The sequence below is a fragment of the Macaca nemestrina genome, chromosome 8, assembly GCF_043159975.1.
Source record: "Macaca nemestrina isolate mMacNem1 chromosome 8, mMacNem.hap1, whole genome shotgun sequence".
Taxonomy (NCBI): domain Eukaryota; kingdom Metazoa; phylum Chordata; class Mammalia; order Primates; family Cercopithecidae; genus Macaca; species Macaca nemestrina.
The window spans coordinates 71,887,682-71,915,117 of NC_092132.1; the positions used below are offsets into that span (position 1 = coordinate 71,887,682).

At 36.5% G+C, this 27,436-nt stretch overlaps 1 protein-coding gene across 17 annotated transcripts in view; it reads left to right on the forward strand.

Moving 5' to 3' along the window:
* The window catches only part of LOC105483581 (staufen double-stranded RNA binding protein 2), a 332,549-nt gene that overhangs the window by 232,932 nt on the left and 72,181 nt on the right, over positions 1 to 27,436 (forward strand). For 5 of the 17 annotated variants that reach the window (XM_071068098.1, XM_071068101.1, XM_071068100.1 and 2 more), the window contains one exon: positions 872 to 3,706. The exons of 6 other annotated variants lie outside the window; for them this stretch is intronic. In XM_071068098.1, the coding sequence (XP_070924199.1) occupies positions 872 to 1,297 (426 nt within the window). In that variant the 3' untranslated portion in view covers positions 1,298 to 3,706. Of the gene's footprint in view, positions 1 to 871; positions 25,986 to 27,436 lie in introns of those variants that run through there. 6 more of the 17 variants (XM_071068096.1, XM_071068097.1, XM_071068095.1 and 3 more) reach the window with 3 other exon arrangements.

Sequence of the window (27,436 nt, forward strand, 5' to 3'; positions counted from 1 at the left end):
GAACTAAGAAAGAGAAAGCCTTCCCACATATTACCCCAACATGTATTATCACGACAATAATATATTGATTGTAGACTATGTACAGAACTTTTGCAGTACGAGATGGTCTTAAGTGATAGTATCTGTACTCCCTTGCCCTTGAGGTAATTATGGTCTAATGGAGTGTATCAGCCAGGATGCTTTTGGCTACAAGTAACAGAAAACCTGACTCATACTGGCTTAAATAATAACGAACCTCATTATCTCACATAACAGGAAGTGCAAAGGAAGGGTGAGCTCCAGGGTTTGTTGATAAAGCAGCTCAATGATGTCAGCAAGTTCTCAGGTTATTCCTATTTCTTAGCTCTGCCATCCTCCACTTCATCCTCTGACTCAGAAAGATGACCACAGGAGTTCTCTGTGTTGTGTGCAGTATAACCACATCCAGAAGGAGAGAGCTGATCTTCTTGTGTCCTGGGCAAAGACATTTATACCAGGAACCCCTCCAGCTATCTTTCCCTCAATTTATAAGCCTCGGTTGGGTTGGTCATGTGCCCATTTCTACACCAGTTGCTGGCAGGCGAAGTAACCACTTCTGGTTTAAATGCTTGGGGTGAAGTAGTTGTTGAGGAATCAACCACAAGGACTACTACAAAAGGGATCAAGTGTCACATATGTAATTTTAAATCTTCTAGTAGCCACATTTTAAAAAGTCAAAAGAAACAGTTTAAAGTAATTGTAATGATATGTTTTATTTAACCCAATATATCTAAAATATCGTCTCAACATATAATCAACTTTTAAGATTATTGAGATACTATTCTTTCATACTTGAAATCTGGTATGTATTTTATACTTCTAATACATCTGATTTAAAACTATTACATTTCAGGTGCTCGGTAGCCACATGGGTGTTGGAGGCGCAAGTCTACAGGATGAAATCTCAAGAGATTGTGATTTGGTTCTTTGCCTGTGTCTCCAATCTCATCTTTTACCATTCACCCTGTACTTAACTTATACCCACGCTTTATGCTCTAGCAGTCCTGAGTTACCACATTTCATGCTCTTATTATCTGTACCTTTGCGTGTGTGTTCCCTCTGCCTGGCCCATTCTCTCCTTGCTCATAGGGGAATTTTAATTGTTCTGTTAGATTCAACCAAGATGTCACTCCAGTCAATAGGCCTTCCCAAAACCAAGAGAGAGTTAAACCTATGCTTCCTTTGTGCTGTGTCTGTACATTGTACATTATCCCATTGTTACGCTTATCAGACTGTCTCTCAAGATCTCTTTATGTTGATCTACCCCACTGGGCAGTGATCTCCTTGAGGTCCAGGACAGAGTCTTACTTACCTCAGTATTCTCAGTGTTTCTGCTCTTGCACTTAAGAGGCACTTGATATATGCTTATAGGATGGGAGTAATTGAATTTCTAAGAAAATCAGAATGACTTAGATTTGGTAGAATTCATTTAAAATTAGTGAGAGAAATAGAATGTATGGCCTAGTAAGCTTTTTCCAGTGGTGGCCCTATAAGGACATTTTTTTGTGAAAGAATCCCAGAGCTTGATTTTGGTGTATTCACGTACTCTAAATACATGTAATTGGCCTTAGGAATCCATCATATATCTCCATTAGTTCTTTTCTCTGTTTATAACTTTTCATTGTTCTAACCTATTATGCATATGAGTACATTTTTCATGGTGTCCTAAATTACTTTCTTCAAGTACCAGGGGCAGCCTCCTTATTCTAGCAATGTAGTGTACAAGTCACTATTCACTGAATAATGTCATTCATGACTGCATTCCTCAGAATCTAAAGAGACATCATAAGTTTGAGCAAGAATTTACCAAGACAAAGTTTTTTATTAATATGAAAGATATACTTAAGTGACATTGCATAATAAGAGATTCCATGTCATCATCCTAGGGGTCACTGCAGTGGGTCCTGGCATTCTTTGTTTGAAATAGATTCAGTGCAGGTTTTGAACTTCAGCGGCTTTGCTTGCTCTGTACGTCAGCAGCGCTGAGTGCTGTGGGGTGTGGAAAGACTGGGTCTAATCACTGCCGCTGGCAAGTTCCAGGAGGTCCTGGAGCTGCCACAATTCAAAATATAACTTGATTTTTGTTTACTTTTTATGAATTAGAGTGCTAAGACAGGTGTATGACAAAGGAATATCAACTTTAATGTTTGCTTTGGTAAAGTGCTTTTGTATTTGTTGATTTTTTTTTTTTAATTTCAAAATGTGTCCTCCCTCTGAAACTTGTCCCTTGATTTTAGAACTAAAATGTCTTCTGACAACATTTAACTTTATTATACACAATTTTCCTTTTACACAGATTGTATTTTATAGTTAAGGAATTTAATCATATCTTCAAAAAAAATTACAGCAGGAAAAGTCACCAGGAGCTTCTCACCACAGGATAGATATTATTCTATCTAAATAATAGACTAAAAATAGATAGACTCTGGATGAAAACAAGAGTCAGTAAACTATGGCCTGTGAGTCAGATTCAGCCCACGACCTGAACTAAGAATGGCTTTTACATTTTGAAATGACTGAAAAATATCACAAGAAAAATAATATTTCATGACATGTGAAAATTATATGGAATCTGAATTTTAGTGCCTCTAAATACAGCTTTACTGGGACACAACTACAACCATTATTTTGGTATTGCCTATGGCCACTTTCACACTATGACGACAGATATGAGTAGTTATGACAGAGACCTTATTGCCTGCAAGTCCTAAAATATTTACTGTCTCTTTTTACAGGAAAAGTTTGCCAGTTCAATCCTAGGATTAGAAGGAAGAAGCCTTAAGCATTCACCTTCTGAATTTTGTATCAAATATTGCCTTAAACATGGTTATTCAGAGTCTATTCTCTTTTGGAAAGAAGCCAGTTTTCTGGAAATAATGCCCATTTTATAGCACAATTAGATTTGACTGTGAATTGTGAATTTATTTACTCAACAGTGGAAACCAATTTTATTTTCTGAAGGAGTAATAAATAAGTCTCTCTTCATCAGTATTTATCAGAGCGTTAAAAGAATGTTTGCCTATGGCAAAGGTTACCTTTCTCTCCTTGCTGAAATTCCATTTAGAAACACTTCTGAGCTGAACTTTTTTTTTAAATAATAAAGAATATTCTGCTATTTCCATAGTGATCTTTCACTTTTTTCATTTCAGATGTATAAGCAGTTTCCAGAACCAACAGTGAGTTATAGGGGAAGCTAGTGGGAAGATTGAATATTGTGTATTTTGTAACTGACTTATAATTTCATATATGCTTAGAACAGCATGACCACATTTCTGAGAGGTTGCATATATCCAATGATATTGTGCACACAAGTGACTTATTAATTTGAGCTATAAAATAATTTTGGACTAGAGTCAAAACCCACGAACTTACTTCTTTCCTTCTTCCACTTTTTTTTTTCCCTGAAATGATGAATAACAGCTACTTTAATCGGCAAAAAGTGTGAAATTTTAGAATTTAAAAAACCTAACTTTTCACACTAAAAAAGACTAAAAATGTGGTTATTTAATCTGTGCCTCAGTTTATCTGTAGCTTGGTGTTTCATAATAGGTTATCTTTGGAGATAATTTTATGTTCATGATCTCATAGGAGATAAATTATAAATAGAACCCAAAGTGTTTTCTAGATTTTCTAGTAAGTTTTGTTCAGTTTTGGACCTGCATATATGCTCCTTATCAGTAGTTCCTTCATTTTAATTTTATTTATTTATTTATTTATTTATTTATTTATTTATTTATTTATTGAGACAAGAACTCACTCTGTTGCCCAGAGTGGAGTGCAAGTGGCACAATCATAGTTCACTGTAACCTCAAACTCCTGAGCACAAGCAATCCTGCCACTTCAGCCTCCTGAGTTGCTGGGACTACAGGCACACGCCAGCACACCTAGTAAGCTCATTTCTTTTCTTTTTTTTTCCTTCTCTTTTCTTTTCTTAGTTACCCAATCTGGTCTTGAACTCCTGCGCTCAATTGATCCTTCCACCTCAAGCTCCCAAAGTGATGAGATTACAGGCATGAGCTGTCATGCCTGCGAGTTTCTTCATTTTAAATTCAGTATTCTAATTCTTAGTGTCCCCTCTAAATTAAAAATATTGAGGTAGGAATTTACTATTCCTACTATTCTGTATGCCTCTATGTTTGATGTTGATTTGAAGATCTTTGGGGAAATATTCTAAAAACCTTTCTGTTAACAGTTCACTACTAATGAATCAAACCAGATACATTATTAAACCAATAAATACCATATGTATATAATTGGCTAAATAGATGTGAAAGTTATAGTGGAAAACTGTTGCCTATATAGACTTTTTTAAAGTGACGATCAATGGAATATAGTTCCCTAGGCCACGGATTTGAGAGCATTATTGCCCACTGGAGGTCACTTTTACAACCTAAAGAGTATTACCTTCCTCATAAACTTAAATTATGGTGTTGTGTATGATTTATTACACTATTTAAAACTGAAAAGCGGTAACCTTCTCTCCCTTAGCAATACACCTTCAATTAAGTCATGCCTCTCCCCATGTCCAAAATTCCTTTTTAGACAAATCAGTTACTGGTTATTTTTCAAAATTTTCAATATTATTCTTTCATTGCTAATAGTTATTTGGCCTGCTCTCTTTGTTTCTACGTTGGCACTGAATGCCTTTTTAGATTACATATTTTTTTAAATACCCTTTAGTTAATTGGCTTCTCTTTTGCATCCTCTGATGGAAGAAGTTTGAAGGTATTTTTAAACCTCCAAATATTTAACATATGTGAAATTAAATTTTAAGGGCAAAGTAGTGATAAAAAAAAGTCTTCTGTTACCCTTCACAGATGAAACAGTGATAATGCTACCAGCAAACCTAGGTCAGGGTTTCTACTGTTTGGTAAGAAGAGTCATTGCTCTAGGTCAGGCGTGGTGGCTTGTGCCTGTAACCCCAGCACTTTGGGAGGCCAAGGCGGGCAGATTGCTTGAGCCCAGTAGTTCGCAACTAACCTGGGCAACATGGCAAAACCCCATCTCTACAGAAAACACCAAAAAAATTAGTTGGGCGTGGTGGTGTGTGTGTACAGTCCCAGCTACTCAGGAGGCTGAGGTGGGAGGATCCTTTGAGCCTGGGAGTTTGAGGCTTCAGTGAGTCATGATCACATCACTGCACTCCAACCTGGGTGACAGAGCGAGACCCTGTTTCCAAAAAAAAAAGAAGTGCCCTATTTAGACCCACACGTACATTTCTTACTCTAAAAGACAGATATGCTGAAGACCTGGAAGGTGGAGGTTGCATTGAGCCACCACTGCACTCCAGCCTGGGCGACAGAGTGAGACCCTATCTCAAAAAAAAAAAAAAAGAGAAATTTTTTCAGCACAGGGAGAAGGTTGCCTTGAGGTCAGAGTCTCCTTATCCATGCATTTCTGCTTCCTAGACAACTGTTTGCTGGGATTCTCACCTATAATTTCCTTACTATCTGTTTGACTTGTTCCACCTACTTAATTTGAACTCTGTCTTCTGGTTACTTACCTAGGGTCTCCACTGTTGGTTTGTCTTGCCTATGGTACTTTTGTACTCTATGATCTTGTACTGTTTAACTGATCCTTGACTCTGGCTTCTGACTGTTCTTGTCTGCACTTCACATTTCAGGGACTTATTCTCATATTTCTCTCCAAATCCAAAACTGCTGAAGGTTGACAGAATTCCACTTTATAGATATTCTATAGCCATTATGAAATCCAGAGAGTATCAGTCTACTTGCTGGTAGAACTGCCATTCAGGCTGTCCCCTGATACTGCTGTGCCAATTGTTAAAATGTTTAAATACTTCCATTCCACATGGCAAATAGCTGCTATCTCATTCTTCACTCTCAGCCATCATGGCCTCATGTCCAGGACCTCTGGGACTTCCCCATGGTCTAGGAACTAATAGGTTGTTATTTGGCCCAGCAGTTTTCAGAACTCTGTTTTCTTGTCCAGTTTTATTTTCAGTTTTCATGGCACACTATTAAATATTTTTAATACTACTGCTGCTTTCAGAAGTATATATAAGGGTTAAGGTCTTCAGGAAAAAAAATCCAAAATTGTTCATTTTCAAAGATTTTTTAGAATTTTCATTGAAGATCAAGAAACATTTTATTCATTCAACAGTCATGTTTTAACCACCAGCTGCATGTCCACCACTGTACTAGATGCTAAGAAGTATCTTCTATTTTGTAAATAAAGAAAGTCCTAAATTGAATATAATTAAAAGTTGGAGACAAGGGTTATATGAGAAGTCTCTGTAACTTGTACTCAATTTTGCTGTGAATCTAAAACTGTTCTTAAAAATAAATCCTTAAAAAGGAAAAAAAAAGAAGAAATAAAACATATACAGAAAACAATTGAGGACCAATTGCAAACCAATATAATTTTGTGCCAGAAATGTTTTAAAAATCTACATATTGAATCTACATATACACACTGAAGAGCTATGGAGTATAGGCATGATCAAAAACAGAAGAATTAATCTGGTTAAGCTTCTTTTAGGAGTTAATGGACCAAAAATTGAAAGGCAGATTATAAGGACATTCCACATAGGGGAAACAGCATGAGAAAAGGTAGAAAAATGGAAGTTGACAAAGAATATGTGGGGATAGAAAAATTCAACTTGGTGGGAGCTCCAGACATAAATGATTGTACATGAGATCAAGGCAGGTGAATACATTCTTGAAAGGTAGGCTGAGCAGTATGAAATTTATGTTCTTTGCAACAAAGAACCATTCTTCATTCAGGAACAAGGGATGTGATTATGCCGGTGTCTGTAAGATCAATCTAGCAGCTAGATGCAGAACTGAGTGTGATGAGGAGGAAGGCTTCTATCATAGGAATTTAGGAATGGATACTGATCACCTTGATGGGTGTGACTCTGAAAATGGCAAGGAAAGCAGCATCTCTCCCAAAGAGACATTGCAGAGAAAAAATCAGCAGGCCTTGATGACCAGCTGAGTATGAAAGAGTGAAAAAAAGCTCTTGATAGTTCTAAAGGTAGACTACCCAAAGAACAGAGTGAGAACTGAACAAATTCCCTTTCCAAAAAACAACAATAGAGCTAGACAAAATTGTCAAAAACAGCAACTTTAGGACTCTGGAAATTGATAAAAGACACTCAACAAATTGAGAAGCATTTATTCATAGACAAATTATAGTGCTCCAAGTAAGTTAATTACGATTTTGTGGTGTTTCTGCCTGGGGGTGCTCCCATCCCCCATCTGCAGACTCAGCACAATAGTTCTACAAGGGTAAAGAAGGCCATGAAAACCATCAGCTTCACTGATGGAGTGCCCTTCCTTGATATGAAATGGAACGTGAAAGCCCTGTGCCCACCAACATTATGAGTAACAGTAGACATCTTGGTAAGAAACAAAGGCTAGCTAGCTACTCAGTGAGCCTGAAGTTACATTCTTAGTTGGGGCCAACAGTATATCAGCAGACTAGCCAGAAATTTATCAGGGAGATTTGGGAAAATGGCACAGTGATAGGGAGCCTTGATAAACTAACTGAAACACTTCAAACACAAGCAGGAGATATCAGAGAGGACTCAAGCTACCTATACACCCTAGATGACTGTGAAATCTGCACATATGCAGAGAAGATGCAAAAAGGCGTGGCAAAAAGTAAATGCCAGGGCAGACTTGAAAACTGCTTGAGTTTTTAATGGGCTCCCCCAACCCAGCCACAGACCCATGGGCAGAGGATAAAAGCTTTACTAGCTTAGGGTATTTGAGCATAACCACTGACTAATTACTGGCTGACCACTAAGCTCTGCAGACATGGGAGTGACCCCTAAGAAATCAGGCTTAAAAATAAAAACAAAAATAAGTTTTAAAAAATTAAGTAGAGACAAACAGCCATGCATTCTGAAGGAGATGGATTCCACAGATTTAGTTTAGGCAAGTTAATAAAGAAAACCACAGCAAGAACAACAATCCTGAGGGAAGAACATAAAAATCCAGAGTTAGTACAATATTGTACTTAAAAATTCAAGCTTAAAAAATTACAAGGTATTTAAATAAAGAAAAGGGTGGCCAATACTTAGGGGGAAAAAGCAATGAGTGGAAGTGGAAACTGAGTGTTTCTGAGTGGGCTCGGATGTACTATGCAGACAGATACTTCAAAGCAGCTAAAATATATTCGAGGAATTAAAGAAAACCAGGATTAAAGGAAAGTATAACAACAATGGCTCAACAAATAAAGAATCTCAGGATAAATTATTTAAAAAGTCAAATGGAAATTCTGGAGTTGAAAAGTACACTGACCGAACTGAAAAATTATCACTAGAGTAACTCAATAACAGATTGAAGATGGCAGAAGAACTCACACCCATGGACTTCAAGCTACTTCAGCAGGTAGTTTTGGAAGGAAGAAGCAAAATGTTCTTTACTTCCAGATGATATGATCCTGTATGTAGAAAATCCGAGAAATACCCACCCCCCACACACATACACACACACACCCCCTATTAGAACTAATAAACAAGTTCAGTTACAGACAGGATATAATTTACAGATGAATATACAAAAATTTGTTGTATTGTATATACTGGGAAAAAAATCCAAAAATGAAATTAAGACCATTTCATTCACAATAGCATCAAAAAAAAAAAATGCTTAAGAATCAGTTTAAACACAGAGGTGCAAGACTTGCACATGGAAGACTATAAAACATTGCTAAAAGAAATTAAAGATCTAAAAGAAATTAAAGATCTAAAACAAATGAGAGTTATTCAATGTTCATGGATTAGATGAACCCTTAGTGTTAAGTTGGCACTTTCTCTTAAATTGACCTATAGATTTAATACAATCCCTATCAAAATCCCAGCAGGCTTTTGGGAATAGAAATTGACAAGCTGATCCTAAAGTGTATATGGAAATGCAAAGAGACCAGAATCGCTAAAACAGTTTTGAAAAGGAAGAACACAATTGAAATATTTACACTACTGAATTTTAAGTTTTACTGCGAAACTACAGTACTCTACTTAGCGGCATTAAGGATAGACATGTAGATCAATGAAACAGAATTGAGAGTCCAGAAATGAACTTTTATATTTTTTTGATCAATTTTCAATAAAAGTGCCAAGGAAATTTAATCAAGAAAGAATAATATTTTCAACAGAGGGTACTGGGAAAATAAAATACTCATATGAAAAAGATGAATTTGGAGCCTTACCTCATACCATGTGCAAAAATTAACTCAAAATAGGTAATAAACTTAAATGTAAAACCCAGAACTGTAAAACTTCTCAAAGAACCATAGGAGAAATGTTCATGATCTTGGGTTAGGTGAAGAGTTCTTAGATACGACACCAAAATCATGATCCATAAAAGAAGAAATTGCTAAATCGGACTTTACCAAAATTTAAAACTTTTGTACATTAACAACATTATTAAGAATATGAAAATTGAGAGCCATCTCTTGGTGGGGCACCAGCTGCCACCCACATGGAAGGGTCGGAAAAGTGGGGGACGTGGTTGTGGGTAAAGACAAGTGCAGGGAGCAGCAGTTCCTCTTGCTGTCTCTGTCCCACATCCGGTCATCATGAAGAGCTCCCCCACAGTGTTGTGCATCAACCTGGAGGTGCTCCTGGTCAAGGCCACACAATTCTTTGTTAAGTCTCTAACCACCTATTCCTACAGTCATGGCAGTGGAAAAAAGAAAGCACTAACAGTAAATTAGCAAATACAGCAGAGAAATCAGAAATTTTTCAGTTTCTTGAAGGTATATTATTGCCAAAGAAGGTTTTCACTAGTAAATACCTGAAAGTTCTTAAAGAGGAAAGGAGGGAAGATGAAGATGAGGAGGAGGGGTAGAATGACTATGACGGTGAAAGTGATGATGATGAGGGTGAACACTAAACCAAAAGAGAAGTGCTTTATCACCCTGGTGTGGACACTTCTGGATTAGCTCCATTGCTTAGAAGTAAGCACAACACTGCATATTTAGTCTCCTCACTTCTTCAGATGTCCAGTAGGTTGTTTCCCTTCAAAGATGAGATAGAGTATCTCATGCACCGACACCATAAGTAGCCAAAGAGGAAGGAACCCAGAGAGCAGCCTCTCTTTGATGAGCCCACACTACATTCAGTGGTCACCAAGAACGTTGCCCACCTAGGCAGGCACTGCCAGTTGACCTGCTGCAGCTCCAAACTGCAAGGCAGGGATGATTCTAATTAACTCTTAAATTTACAAATAGATTTGAAGAGCTTCTAAATATCAGTTGTGTAAATCCATTGATATGGCTTGGCACCAAAACCTCATCTTTAATTGTAGTTCCTATAATCCCCACATGTTGTGGGAGGGACCAGGTGGAGATAACTGAATCATGGGGACAGTTTCCCCCATCCTGTTCTCATGATCTGAGTGAGTTCTCAGGAGATCTAATGGATTTATTAGGGGCTTCCCCCTTCACTGGGCACTCATTCTTCTCCTTGGTGCTGCTATGTGAAGAAGCATGTGTTTGCTTCCCCTTCCGCCATGGTTGTAAGTTTCCTGGGGCCTCCCCAATCATGCTGAACTGTGAGCCAGTTAAACCTGTTTCCTTTATAAATTACCCACTCTCGGGTGTGTCTTTATTATCAGTGTGAGAACGGACTAATACATCCATACATTCATATATGTATATTTTGAAATTAGTTCTTGTAAACAACTATATTTAGTTTTAGCTAAATACATAGTTTATAGGTAGTGTGTTACATTTAAATTGTACTATTTGTACAAATTTGACTATTTGTCCAATTATTATTATTTTTTTACTGTAAGGAAATATACTTTCCAGCTGGGCGTGGTGGCTTACACCTATAATCCCAGCACTTTGGGAGGCTGAGGTGGGCGGATCACCTGAGGCTGGGAGTTCGAGACCAGCCTGACCAACCTGGAGAAACCCCATCTCTATTTAAAAAAATACAAAATTAGCCAGGCTTGGTAGTGCATGCCTGTAATCCCAGCTATTCAGGAGGCTGTGGCAGGAGAATCGCTTGAACCTGGGAGGCGGAGGTTGCCATGAGCCGAGATCATGCCATTGCTCTCCAGTCTGGGCAACAAGAGCGAAACTCTGTCTCAAAAAAATAAAAAAGAAAGAAAAAGAAAAAGAAATCTACTTTCCTATTAAAGACTTACGCATATTTTTACACCAAAATGCTGTATAGAACTAGTTGTAGAGCCCTCTATTGTTCTAATGCTTTGCTTACTACCTGAGAATTTTGTGAAAATTTTAAAAATAAGCATTTCTAACAGTTTTATTCCAAGAGAAAAATTCCAAGTCAAATTATCAACTCAAATACAAAACAGAAATTTCCTCTGCATCAGCATATTGTTCTTAATTTTTTTTACCCGTTGTATATTGAAGATATCTCTCATCTTACTGTTCTTTAATTCCCCAGTAATTGTTTTTACTATCTACCAGAGAAAACCATAAACCCTATTTTTTTTTCACATAAGGAAAATGTTTGGCTCCTTTCTTTTTAGTATCTTTCTCTTAAAAAACAAAAGTTATGATTTACACCCAGTAATCACCCTTTTTAATATCCAGTCTGTGAATTTTGACAAATGCATAGTTATATAATCAATACATAAAACAGCTGCATCACCCAAAATATTTCCCTCTACCCCCTCGCAGTTACTCTCTTCGCCACCCCTGGCAGCCACTGGTGTTTTCTGACTCTCTGCTTTTAAAAATTTTAAATAAAATATTTAAAAATAAACACCACAGATTAGAGGAAAGTATTTACAAATTATATATTTGATTAATGAATTGTATTTTGTTTATATAAAGAGCTCCTATATCTCAGTAATTAGAAGACAACCCAATTAAAATGAATAGATGATATGAATAGACAGTTCACCCAAAGAAAATATACAGTTGGCTAATAAGCACCTGAGAAGATGCTGAATGTCATTAGCCATCAGGGAAATGCAAAATGAAATCACAATAACATACCATTTCATACCCCACTAAGATGACTGTACTCAAAGAGACTATAATAAATGTTGGTGATGATATGGAGAAACTTTATATAGGAAGCTTATAGGTTGCTGATAGGAATGTACAGCCATTCTGGAAAATAGTTTGGCAGTTTCTTTAAAAAATTAAACGTAAATTTACCACATGATCCAGCAATTTCACTCGAAGTATCTACCTAAGAAAAATAAACATATGTTTACAGGAAGACTTGTATATAAATAATAGTAGCAGCATTATTCATAGTAGTCAAAAACTGGAAACAATTCAAATGTCCACCAACTGGTTAGTGGGTAACCAAAATGTCATTTATCCATATAATGGAATATTATTCAGCAATGAAAAGGAACTACTGCACTATTTTGAACTACATCTATATTACAACGTGGATGAACTTCAAAAACATGCTATATGAAACATAGACATGAGACCACATATTGTATGATTACATATATATGAAATTTCCAGAAAAGGTAAATTACAGGCATAGCTCGTTTTATTGTACTTTGTAGGCAGTGCATTGTTTACCAGTTGAAGGTTTGTGACAACCCTGTGTCGAGTGTATATTGGCACCATTTTTCCAACAAGATGTGCTCACTTCATGTCTCTGTGTCATGTTTTGGTAATTCTTGAACTATTTCAAACTTTTTAATGAGTATTGTATCTGTTATGGTGATCTGTGATCAGTGATCTTTGATGTTACTATTGTAATTGTTTTAGGGTGCCACGAATCATGCCCATATAAGATGGTGAACTTTATAAATATTTTATGTGTTCTCACTGCTCCACTGACCACCCATTCCCCCATCTCTCTGCCTCTCCTCACGCCTCCCTATTCCCTGAGACACAACAATATTGAAATGAGACCAATTAATAACCCTACAACAGCCTATAAGTGTTCAACTGAAAGAGTTTCATATTGCTTGCTTTAAATCAACAGCTAGAAATGATTAAGCTTAGTGAGGAAGGCATGTCATAAGCTGAGAGAGGCCAAAAGCTAGGCCTCTTGCACCAAATAGCCAAGTTGTGGGTGCAGAAGAAAAGCTCTTGAAGGAAATTAAAAGTGCTACTCCAGTGAATACACAAATGATAAGAAAGCAAAACAGCCTTATGGCTGATGTGGAGAAAGTTCAAGTGGTCTGGACAGAAGATCAAACCAGCCACAGCATTCTCTTAAGCCAAAGCCTAATCCAGAGCAAGACCCAAACTCTCTTCAATTCCATGAAGACTGAGGGAGTTGAAAAATCTGCAGAAGAGAAGAAAGAAGCTAGCAGAAATTGGTTCATGAGGTTTAAGAAAAGAAGCCATCTCCATAACATAAAAGTGTAAGGTGAAGCAGCAAATGCTGAGGTAGAAGCTGCAGCAAGTTATCTAGAAGATCTAGCTAAGATCATTGAAGAAGGTAGTTACACTAAACAGGTTTTCAGTGGAGGCAAAACAACCTTCTATTGGAAGAAGATGCCATCTGGGATTTTCATAGCTAGAAAGGAGAAGTCAATGCTTGAATTCAAAGCCTCAAAGGACAGGCTGACTCTCGTTAGGGGTGAATGCACCTGATGACTTCAAGTTGAAACCAGTGCTCATTTCCCATCCTGAAAATCCTAGGGCCTTTAAGAATTAAGCTAAATCTGCCCTGCCTGTGCTCGAGAAATAGCACAGCAAAGCCTGAATGACAGCTCATCTGTTTACAGCACGGTTTGCTGGGTATTTTAAGCCCACTGTTGAGACCATACGCTCAGAAAAAAAGGGCTTCTTTCAAAAGATGTCTGCTCATTGACAGTATACCTGGTCATGCAAGAGCCATGATGGAGATGTACAAGGAGATGAATGTTGTTTTCATGCCTGCTAATACAGCATTCATTCTGCAGCCCATGGGTAAAGGAATAATTTTGACTTTCAAGTCTTATTATTTAAGAAATGCATTTTGTGGCCGGGCACGGTGGCTCAAGCCTGTAATCCCAGCACTTTGGGAGGCCGTGGTGGGCAGATCACGAGGTTAGGAGATCGAGACCATCCTGGCTAACACAGTGAAACCCCATCTCTACTAAAAATACAAAAAATTAGCTGGGCGTGGTGGCGGGCGCCTGTAGTCCCAGCAACTCGGGAGGCTGAGGCAGGAGAATGGCGTGAACCCGGGAGGCGGAGCTTGCAGTGAGCTGAGATCGCACCACTGCACTCCAGCCTGGGTGACACAGCAAGACTCTGTGTCAAAAAAAAAAAAAAAAAAAAAAAGCATTTTGTAACACTATGGCTTCCATAGATAGTGATTCCTCTGATGGATTTACACAAAGTAAATTGGAAGCCTTCTGGAAAGGATGCACCATTCTGTATGCCATTAAGATACATTTGTGGTTCATGGGAGGAGGTCAACATATCAACATTAGCAGGGATTTGGAAGAAGTTGATTCCAACCCCCATGGGTGACTGAGGGGGCTCAAGGCTTCAGTGGGGGAAGTAACTACTGATGTGGTAGAAATAGGAAGAGAAGCAGAATTAAAAATGGAACCTGAAGATAGCACTGAATTACTGCAATCTCATGAAACTTGAACTTCTTATGGATAAGCAAAGCAAGTAGTTTCTTCAAGTAGTTTCTTCATACGGAATCTACTCCTGGTGAAGATACCATGAATGTGTTAAAATGACAAAAAGGATTTAGAATAGTATACAAACTTAGTTTATAAAACAGCAGCAGGGTTTGAGAGGATAGATTCTGATTTTTAAAGACATTTCTACTGTGGGTAAAATGTTATCAAACAGCATTGCGTACTATAGAGAAATTTTTTGTGAAAGGAAGAGTTAGTCCATGCAGCAAATTTTATGGTTGTCTTATTTTAAGAACTTAACCATAGCCACCCCAGTCTTCAGCAACCACTACCCTGATCAGTCAGCAGCCATCCACACTGATACAAGACCCTCCACCAGTGAAGAGATTACAACTCTGAAGACTCAGATGATTGTTAGCATTTTTTTCCAATAAACTTTTTAAAATTAAAGTATGTACTTTTTTTAGACATAATGCTATTGCACACTTAATAGACTGCAGTCTAGGTAAACATAACTTTTATATGCACTGGGAAACAAAAAAAGTTGTGTGATTTGCTTTGTGCAATATTCACTCTATTGCAGTGGTCTGGAACCTCACCTGTAAAGTCTCTGAGGCAAGCCTGTATCTTCAGAAACAGAAAGCAGATCAGTGGCTGCCTTGGACTAGGAATAGGAGCAAGGGCTCACTGCAGACGTGCACAGGGGAACTTTTCTGGTGATGGAAATGTTCTCAGACTAGATTATGGTGACATTTGCACAAGTCTCTAAATTTACTAAAACTACTCACAATGGAACATGTGTTAGCCCATTCTTGCATTGCTATAAAGAAATATCTGAGGCTGAGTAATTTATAAAGAAAAGAGGTTTCATTGGCTCATAGTTCTGCAGGCTCTACAGCAAGGGTGGCACCAACATCTGCTTGGCTTCTGATGAGGCCTTAGAAAGGTTACAATTCTGGTGGAAGGCTAAGTGGGAGCAGGTGTGTCACATGGCGGGCATGGGAACAAGAGAGAGAGGGAGGAGGTGCCAGATACTTTTAAACAATCAGATCTCATGTGATGAGTGAGAACTCACTTACCACCAGGGGGATGGTGCTACACTGTTCATGAAGTATCTGCTCCCATGATCTAGTTACTTCCTGCCAGGCCTCACTTCCAACACTGGGGATTACATTTCAACATGAGATTTGGAGGGGACAGACACACAAACCGTATCAGAAGAACCTTATGGTATGTCAGTTACACCGTAATAAAGCAGTTAAAAAGTAGCTTTCTAAGCTTCCATTATAAAGTCATTCATGATCATGGAAATTTTCATAAGCAATAATTTATTTGGGTCAGAAACTTCAAGAAATTCAGCAGACTCTCCATAGGAAGGAACTAGGGGCTTTTATAATTTGAAGAAAGAGTGGAAAAACATGTCACCATGCAGTTTTAGGCCCAAACCTTCCATGTCTCAGGGGGTCCTCTTGGACTCAAGCCTCAGAACTTGAGCTGTGGTACTCTGTCCAACCTCTCTTACTTCTTATTTCCAATTTTTTAGCTTTAACTTTGTGACCTGCCTCAAATGTCCCATGTTCCTGACCTCAATTCCTGTTCACTATTATTGCTCCACCCTCTCTTGATCACTGTGTTTTCTCTGCCCAGCCCAGTAAACTGATCCTGACTTCTGATTGTGCCTTTGCTTAACTGTTTTATTAATTTTTACTTGCTTAAAAAAATCTCTTTTGCCATTTTTAGCCCTGGGCTGCACTCTAGCTCTGATTAAGCCTGCCACACTGGCTCAAAAGGAAAGCCCATTTTTTGATCCTTTTGGAGGATGATGACTTAGGTTTTTGCCATATTAAATGTCTTCCAGAGATGATTCGGTAGATAACTGAAGACTGAAGATTGTAGCCACAGTGAGAAATTAGGGATAAAGATATAGATTTGGTCCCCACGTAAGCAGAAAGAACAACGATGAGCCAAAAGATAGATCTTGTGAGATACTACAAAGTCACGGGATAGAAAATAACTGGAAACCAGGAAAAGGCCTTTTTTTTTTTTGAATAGTTACAAATTATAGATGTGTACAAAAAGGTTTTATTTTTACCCTGAATTTGAATACTAACTGCTTGAAAGAAAACCAATAGCCATAGAATAAACCAATTTGGAGAAATTATTTAAGATTATTTTTAAAATCTATATAAAATCCTCACTAGGAAAAACAAGTTTGTTTTGTTTTTGCTTTTTTTCAAATAAGCTGATCATTAGGTCTTAAAGGAGATAACCTTATTTATACAAAACATAAAACCTGACTCTGAAACTGCCTCCCCCACTAGGTGGCAAAAGTAAGCTGCCAGAGAGAGACCTAACAGCTAGGCTCCCACGCCCCTGTGTTGTCTCTGCTTCCTAAGTGGTGTGTCCCCAAAACTGTCATTTTGAAATATTCAAATACTCTATACATTTGAAATGTATAGTCTCTGTAGTCCCTAAAGTCTATAAAATAAAGGAAGGAAAAATGAATCTATGACTTGTGTTGATTTTTGATAGCAATATGAATATTTTGTGACAACTTAGTATTTCTTTCACATGAAACACTTCAGAAAAAATGACTGTGGTCATCGATAATTTTGTCTCAGGAGTCCTTGGGAAATGCCAAGTATTGAAGAACTCGGTGCCAAATTATCAGTTCCATTTTGAGTAAGCCATTGTATCTGGTAGTAGCTAGTAGGAAGCTATTAGAAGTCATTTTTAAGCTAATATCACTGTAGGTTGCTTCACCCTCTGGGCTTTCATGAACACGAAAAGTTTCTGGAGGTCCTACTGACTATATGGGTCTTGGGATATGCGTAAAAAAGACCTGAGACAAAATAGCCTTTTCAAAGTGTGCTATTCAAAGGTTTTCTTTATTAAGGTCACCAAATAATGATCCACTTTCATTTTAATATTGACATCAGTAGCAATTTCCCTCTTCTTTCTTTTTATATGTATTTTACTTTGTCCTTTTGTCTCCAGATATCTTTGATGGGCAGCAGACTATTTCTTTCATTCTAATAGAAACTGACTCCCTCCCTAAGGTTGGTCAGGCCTCTGGGACTGTCAAAGAGAAATAGTTTCCCTGGAGGTGGTGTCCTACAAAGCCAGAAACAGTATGAAATTTAGGGGAACATTTCTCAATCTCAGCCAAGAGACAAATTTTCACTTTCTTCCCCTGAAGTACATGCTCAGATATTAACATTGCATCGCTTGTTTAATTATGTAATATTCTAATTTTACAGTTGGTCTTAACCAAAAGGCCGAGATGCGATTAATTTTCTAATTGTAAAAAGCAGCTAGTCATTCATTTATCCATTCAATAAAATCAACAAACATTTATTTAGTATCCCTATGTGCCCAAAACAAAACAAAAAAAAAGTACTGTTGGATTTTAAACAAGAGTCAAGGCATTTGACTGTTTAGTTCTTGTTTTAGATAAGTAATTTTCAAATAGTAATTCACTGTTTAGGTCAATTCCATGAAAAGAAACCCTATTTTATTAATTCTTCCATTCCAGGCTTCTCAATGTATGTAGATGATAGAACTCCCAACAGAGAATCACGTATCATCCCAGGAAATGAGCTCTGCTATTACTTTAAACCTCATTGATTTTGAGGCTTTAAAATTTGACCACTTCAATAGGGTAGTAAAAAAATATGTTCAGCATACCTTCATTATAAAGCACTTTGATGTACTATGTATTCATTTGTGTTTTATGCCAAATGGTGTCTCCCATGTACACTGTGCAATGCAGCGTGTCTTTTCCACAGCTATGAGGGAACCTGTCATTCAGACCTTTTGCTTAGCTCCCAACATCAGTCTTGTTATGGACTTCTACTGTCTCATTTTATGAATGAGGCTGATCTCTATTCTTACCTCCAACCAAATTTATAACTTAAGAGATTAATCATTTCTATTGTTTGCTTTTGAAAGGAGATTGCAGGCATAAACAGTTTTTTCCACTGGTTTCTACAGTGATTGTTCAAATAAGAATAAATCCAATATGCAAAATTATGATAACATAAAAGTTTATCATTCAATAAACCTTTATTGAATGTCTGCCTCATGTAAGCCAGTGTAACAATATGTGCCCATGTGGATTTTAAAGTGTGTATAAAAAAATGGATGCTGTCCCTAAAAATCATTGTAATTAGAAGAAAATCTGTAATGTAAACACCACCACCACCACCACCTAACTGGCCTATGAGATATGTAAGCAAAATGCTTAAGGAATTTTAGAGATGGGGCAGGAGTGATTTCCACAAAGAGAATTTTATGCAGAAGGTGACCTCTGAAGGATGAACCAGGGCTCCCACTAGGCAATAGAAAAAAAAGGCATTTAGTAAAAGGCATTCGGGCCTTTTACTAGCTAGAGCTAGTAGGGGCCCAGACACTGAGTGGGGAGGCACAAGGTCATTTATTTGACAGACCTTTTGGTTGAGGTATAGGGTTGATCTTTGGATATTAGTGGGAATGAAGGTTAGAATGTGAGGTACAGGTCAGAGAGTGAAGCATCTTGGACACTAGGATGACGAATTTGAATTCTATCCAGTGGGTCAGGGGAAGTCAAGAAAATTTGCAAGCATTACGGCTAATGCACTGGTATAGGACACGTACAACAGTTATATGAAGTAAGAAATAAGTTAACAAATTCATTTGAGGAATTTTTTTCTGGTGCTTCTGCAATTCTGTAGAATAGGTATCATAATATTGCTCTATTGGTAACATTATAAATGGTTCAAATCAATAATTTTTTATTTAATTGGGAACATACCTCCTAAAATACAATGTAATAAAGGACAATCCTACTGTAACTTCTTGGGTGCTAATTCTGCCCAATTATTAGCCATAAAAAAATCCAATTTTAAGAGAATGTTTTCCACAAATTAGGTAATTTGGATTCTGGGTTTTTTGAATATCAGCAGAAGGAGCCCTAAGAAGCATCGCCTGTGTCCTACTTCTGTACACACTCCTACCCCTAAGTGGCCAACAGAAATGGAAACTCCTGCTTTCTTTTTCCTCTCTGGAATAATAGGTACTTTCTCAGGATTAGCTGCTCCTGGAGAAGAAGCAATAGATAATTGAAAACATCTTCATTTACATTTATATTTTGGTTGAATTTGTGAGCCAAAACAGCAATTGACAAATATCTTGGCCAAGGAATAATTATTGTATTAAACTTGCTTTTGGAAATACTTGATGAATTTTATACTTTTTTTTCCCCCCCATTAAGGCCAAAATTGTGAATTCTCTGATTGGTAAAGGAGAACAAAGGCAAAGAGAAGTCTAAGATTCTTTCCCCAGAAAAACATGTTAACATCATAGTAGAATATGCTCAGGAAACTCTGACCTAAGCTTTTACCTTTAGATGTTTAGAGTCTGGGAAATGTTTTACTTACACATACTGGGGAAGATTTATAGAGAAATGAAATGTACTAGTATACTTTCATAGATAAGGCATCTAGAGTGTGTGTATATAGGGTGTATAACATAATAGCAACAAATGTAATATTTAAAATTTTAAGATGTTGTATATAAATACACAATTCTAAAATAGATCATAATTTGCCATTAATATCTGTTTTCTTTGTCTAGAGATGTATTTCCATCTAAAAGCCTAATGTTACTCAAGATAAATTTTGAAGGCCTAAAGTACATAGTTCTCTTTTTCTTATTAAATCACATTTTAATGAGGGTTCAGTACTTTTATTTAGTAAATATTCAACTGGGAGCGTTTCTGCAGTTTTTTGTTTTTTTTTTTTTTAGTAGGAAAGTTTGCACAAAAGAAGTATTTTCTTATTACCAAATTAGTGACTTTGAAGTATCTGGCAGATTACATCAGTCTCTTATTTGAATTGGTGCTGCAGAAGACATCTATTGTGCATCATTAGTGATGCATTAAATTGGTTATTTATGTTTTAAAATCTAAGCATAGTAGAATCTTTTGTGTTTGCCTTCGAAGACTGCGGTTATAATAAAACATTTTGAAATGAGTAAAGTTGTCTTTTTGGTTTAGTTAATGCATCATTGGAGAACTTAAAGATTTTAGCCTCTAACCACTCATCTCCTTGTTTAGCAGAATGTGAGAAAATTGTGCAAATTTCTTTATATTTTAAGGGGAAAATATCATTACTTATTATTTGTATAATCACTTTAATATTCAGAGGTAAAATAATAAAACAGGAGACATTGATCATATAATTAGTCTCAAGTTTAGTTTTCTAGACATTTGAACAGAGTAAGATTAAAATATACTGTGTAATTTTATCATGGTCATATAACACTGGTCTCTTCTTATTGCCACTAAGAGCATATGGTTATTTTTATAATTGAAAATATAACTAGCAGAAATCACATTTTCAAGCTTCTATTTTTTTAAAATGTACAAATGATGAAAAACAGGGCCAACAATATTTTTTTTAACTAATCACTGGCAGAAACAAGCATATTTTGTTAGAGGTTTCCCACAAAATACTGTGTAACTCAATACTAGGGATAATTTAACTACAGTGAGCCCTCAACATCTGTGGATTCAAATAACCAGTGATCAAAAATAATTGGAAAAAAAATTCACAAAGTTTCAAAAAGCAAAACTTGAATTTGCCACGTGCCAAGTAGTGTGTTGAATCCACACCAATGAAGTGGTATGTAGGCATTGTATTCGGTATTATAAGTAATCTAGAGGTAATTTAAAGTATACGGAAGATGTGCATAGATCATATGCAAATACTATGCCATTTTATATAAAGGACTTGAGCATCTGTGGATTTGGGTGTCCATGTGGGTTCCTGGAACCAATGCTCCATTGCTTCTGAGAGACTGCTGTGTAGGAATAGTTCAAACTTTTTGCTTGTTTAGTGACTAAATATATACTGGACCATAATAGCTTGACAGATAGACTGGCAAAGAATGGGTCTTATGCTTTTTTGAATCCCATATGGTACTAGACACATATATGTTATTTAATAAGAACTCTCAGTGATGGCCTCACCTCTTAATTCCCTGAAAAAGTGTAAGATAAATAAAATAAAGGCATGGACCCCCAGCTTCAGCTCAATCCATGAGAGTGCCAGTCTCTTGACTATCACTGCTTGTCTTTGACAGAGGTATTTCACTTCTGATTACAGTTATTCCATACTCCCAAAGTCTAGAGCCCATATGCAAGGATATCTTCTGTGACTTGTTTTCTCAGTAGCTGCTATCTATCTTTATCTTCTTCTCCAATGACACCTTTCCCTCAACTTACAAATGTCTCCCTAATTCTAACAAAGTCTTCCATCTCCACCATTTTGTCCTTTTTGAGCTATTATTTTCTTCCTTTCCTCAATTGCCAACCTTTTTCTAGTTTCTCACCTCTTATTCACTGGTAGACAATACAGTGAATACAGGATGGTTATCATCCCAGTCAACGTTGCAACTGCCCCGGCCACAGTCACCCTCGTCCTACTGATTGCCAAATACAAAGGCCTATACTCAGACTTCCTACTTGCCCTTTCTGCAGGATTGCCTCCCTCCTTTATGAAGCCTTCTTTTGCCATGACTGACTTATCTCTTCCTTTGGCTCTTTGTCTTCTGCTGGCCCCTTAAATGCTATTGTGCCCAAGGCTTTATCCCTGGTATCTTGGGTCCATTTGATTCCTATCCACTTCCAAGTATTGCACTACTGGCCACATTTTGATGCCCTCTCAACCTCCATATTTAGCCATGACACCCTGTGTCAGTCAGGGTTCTCCAGAGTAACAACTAACAGGACATATATGTATTGAGAGAGTTGGTCGGGGGAGAGATTGATTTATTTTAAATAATTGTTGCACATGATTGTGAGGGCTGGCAAGTCCAAAATCTATAGTGCAGGTAAGTGGGCTGGAAACAGGCAGAGTTAATGCAGCAGTCTTGAGTTGAAGGTAGGCTAGTAGGATGGAACTCAGGCATGATTTCTGTGTTACAGTCTTAAGGCAGAATTCTTTCTTCTCTGGGAATCCTGTTTTTGCTCCTGAGGTCTTCCACTGATTGGATAAGGTCCACCCACATTATGGAGGGTAATCTGCTTTATTTGATCAGCTGATTATATATGTTCATCACATCTGCAAAATATCTTCACAGGAACATCTAAACTAGTGTTGGACCAAGCAACTGGGCACCACAGCACAGCCAAGTTAACACATAAAATTAACCCTCCCATTCCCTTAGCTGCTCAGTGTTTATGTCTCATGGGGTAGTAGAAAAACATATGGGTACAGCTTTGACACTTGGTTTATATACTCACTTGCTGGGTTGCCTTGGGCAAGTTTCTTAATCCCCCCAAATAGCAATTCCCTTGTTTACAAAATAAGAACTATAATTATTAGTCTATGTGTTTGTCTTTATGATTTTCTTTTTATGTCAGTGCCGTGCCTATCATCGTGCCAGTTACACAAATACTTGATGAATAAATGAAGTGCTTAATGATGAAAGCAGGAAAGATACTTGAGTTTTTATGTCACCCCAAGGGAGAGTTAGATTAGGACTTCAGAACCAGGATAAAAGTTTTGACTCACAAAATTTTCTAGCAAAAAAAAAAGTAAACATGCATACCCTACTAAATGTATAGTCCCATTTATTTACCTATGGAATCAATGCAGGCCACAGTGTATACACACATGTAGACTGTACTGTGTACATATGTTCTATGGCCATTCATTCAGCAAACACCAAATGTCTCCTAAATGCCAGGCAGTGTGCTAGGCATGGGCCATACTATGTTTAGAGTTCCCTTGCCTTTGCCTTTATTACTTTTTTCACTGGTCTCTGACATATAATTGCCTGGAGGAATTATAGGTGACTACAGCATAGCAATAATGTTTACCTTTTTCCCCCCAGAAATAAGGTAGTAGTATGTGGCAGGCTGGCTCTGCTAAATGTTCATTAAATAATATAAATCGGCCGGGCGCGGTGGCTCACGCCTGTAATCCCAGCACTTTGGGAGGCTGAGGTGGGCGGATCACAAGGTCAGGAGATCGAGACCATCCTGGCTAACACGGTGAAACCCTGTCTCTACTAAAAATACAAAAAATTAGCCGGGCGTGGTGGCGGGCGCCTGTAGTCCCAGCTACTCCGGAGGCTGAGGCAGGAGAATGGCGTGAACTTGGGAGGCGGAGCTTACAGTGAGTCCAGATGGCGCCACTGCACTCCAGCCTGGGCGACAGTGCGAGACTCTGTCTCAAAAATAATAAGAAGAATAATAATATAAATCATGTAGAAAGTTAACTTCAACTGACATGATTTTTATCTTACTGGCAAATGTACAAACACAATGTGTCCTGTGTAGAGATTAAGAGATCAGTATATTATGTTGCCACCTATAAATATGTTGAATCATTACCAGCTTTCACTGTGTATTTGTTAAAACAAAATTTAGAGATTTACAAGCATGTGAGATGTTTTATTCACTTCTTTTTAAGAAATAATTCTGTTACAGTAATTATACTGATACAGAAACACTCGAGTGTGTTATTACTAGTCTTACAAATTTGAGGGGAAAGAAAAGGGTCAAAAGACTATAGTAACATCAAGGAGAACATTTATATAATTTCTGTAAAGTTTGGTATAAAAACTGATAAGCTAGTTGAAATTATGTATGATTTTACCTGGAGATAAATAACTTGCAGAGGTTCTATTGCGAGTGTAATTGCTAACTTGAAAAGTTGTCCTGTGATGTAAGTAGGTTCTACTTCAGTCTTTATTACTGAGGGATACTTCATAGCTAATAGTTTATACAGTTTTCTCAATTAGAACCTGAGTATCAGCTTTTATATCACCGGTTTTAATGAACATGGCCTTTCCCAATAATAAGTTGCCAAGAATTTTAATGATATTTATTACTGAATATTGATTTGCTTACACAAATGTGGTTCACTAAAATAAAGCCCTTTAATAATCTTCATAATTTAGACTCCATGAAACAAAGCAGAAATTAAATAAGCTTTACTGCTATAGCAGTAATTTTGGATGTTTATTCATTTTAAAACCAGTCTTGCAATTCTTATGATTACATAAAGATCTAAAGCTTCAGATTAAAGCCAAATCTGCATCATAGAATATGAAATGGGGACTTGGCAATTATTTAATAGACTTAAGCCAATTTAATAGATGAAGTAATCCACTTTCTGTGAGGTTGAGTTCAGAAGATAATTGCCAGTTCTTTGCTTCTTAATGATTGTTCAATGTTAGAAAAAAATCATCCAGAATTTTAAACTGCCAGATAAGAATTAATGAACCTTTCCTGACGAAAGTAGATGTTCCATGGAAGCATTTGATCTATGATTTTCATATACTCGTGCTGAATTTGAGGCTAATTTTATTAATATATTATTTTCCACAATAAAGTAATAAAAATTATAAAACTGAAAGGACTATTAGCCACTGTCTAGGTCTGTGCTGTCTAATACGTTAAGCATTAGCCACATGTGGCTACTGAGCATTTGAAATTTGGCTCATCCAAATTGGGATGTGTGCTCTAAGCATAAAATGCACACTGGATTTGAAAGGCAGCACCAAAAACAAAAGAATGTAAATGATCTCATTAATAAGTTTTTATTGATTAAAAGTTGAAATGGTAATATATTGGGTATCCTGTGTTGGTTAAATAAAAAATATTAAAATTAATTTCATCTGTTTCTTTTTACTTTTTGGATGTGGCTATAAAAATTACATATGTAGCCTGCATTATATTTCTGTTGGACTGTGCTGGTCTAGATCAACACTTTTATGTCAAAGATGAGGAAATTGAAGCCCAAAGAAGTAAAGGGATTGATCTAAACATATACAACTTATAAATGGCAGAGCTGATACTCAGACCCAGTCTTTGTGATACCTGATACAGTTCTTTCCATTGTAGCACACTTCCTTCAGTTGTGGCAGTTACAACACACAGACACATACACATTCCAGAGCATATGCATCTAAGTAAGCATTGGTTCCTCCAAAGTGGTCATCTTCGCATCTTGGGAGGCTGTGTATGCATATTTTAGTAATACACTTAGGTTTCCACTTTCAGAAACATCTTGGAATTTTCTAAACTTTCTTTTGATAGCAAATTTGTGTATTTTTGAGGTGACTTTGATTTTTAGAAATAACTACAAGTTATTTGGAGGTGTCTGCTAAGTAATACTGTGTCTGAAACAAAATGTGTTCATAAAAGAGAGCAGCTTTGTATGTGTACATATATGTGTGGGGGGAGACAAAAGAGAACATACAAACTTGAGGTGGACAGTCTTGTGAGAGAGAGTTCCAGAATGGAATTCTACAACTGTATGAATCAATTGTTGCTTCCCTAGATGAATATCATAAAACAATACTCATTTATATACATAATCTTTTAGATATCTTAATCGTTGTTTTATAGTCACATTTTTCATTAGATAAATCCAATAAATAGTGTTAACTATACATATATATATATATATATATATATATATATATGGCTTTATGAATCATTCCTTACAGTAGTTTATGATTTAAGTAAGGGACCGTGTAGTTAAATGTGGGCAAATTAATAAAAATTTTAAGTTTGTATTGACATTGTATTTGAACACTGGAAGATTCTATGATATTATATTAGCAGTAAAGTGCTAAATAAAGAATTAAGTCATTTAGTAAAGTAACTGATATGTTTTTAAAAATAACTTGTTAGAAGAAAAATGTAAATGCTTAAGATAAACTTCTTTTAACATTTTGACTATTTCTTCTTAACCATTAAAAAATCCTCAATTCCAATTAAATGGCAGAATACTTCTACTTTATTTGATATATGATGCTAAGTGTTTGTATACCTGAGAGGAAAATGCATACTGTAACAGCCTGCAAAATGAAGAAATCCTTCTGAGGTCTATTATATAGTATAACATTAAATATACTTAATATTATAAATACTCAATATCTATCAATTATTGAATAGCATAAGCATATTTCCTTATATGTCACCAAATTTTATATTTTGGAGAGAGCAACTCACTTCTAATTTGAATATATCAGTTTCCTTGCATGATATTTTTGCATTACACCCAACCATCCCAGAATGCGATACAAGGTAGATTTATTGTTTCCATTGAAAATGAAAAGAAATGATACACAACAAATAATAATTTAAAACTCCCACCTTTATCAGCAGAATCCATTGATTTATAAATGGAATACAGTTTAAGTCTTTAATATGAATATATGATAAAAGAAGCCGGAGAATATGTGCTTAATTACACATGACCTTCTGGGCTTTGCAGTATCTTATGGTACATCTCCATTTTAATGGCTCAGCACAATTGGAAGGATTTTGCTTTTCCTTCTGCATGCATGTAAATCAGTAATCTACAAAATTTTAAATGTTATTTGTTAACAAAACTTCCATTAAAATGTAAGATAATATTTCATAAAAGTTTTGGGATTTCTAATTACAGTACAAGTAGCTTACAATTTATTGTTGTTGTAGATCATTTTTAAAAGAATCTTTGCTCTGAGCCATGTTTTAGATTTTTAATAGAAGGTGGTACAAACACTACTGTACTTTCATGTTGTCTAAAAATGGGGAAAACTTTGATATTCAGATCAACTGATCAGGCAGAACCAGTTTTATTTTATATCTTCTTTTGACATTTGCCATAGATGAACTTGAAAATTATTGAATTATTCTCTGTTTTAGGAGAAGTTAAACTTCATTGAGTACAAAAATAAATACATGTCTATTAATAAAGGTTAAAATGTCAGTTTGGAAAAATGATATTTTGAAAAATTAAACATGCTGTTTCTAAGTCACTTGCAATCATGCATGCACACACACGCCGAGAGAATAAGAGAGACAGAATTTTATAGTGAATACCCACATGCCTACCACCTTAATTGTATAATTAATATTTTGC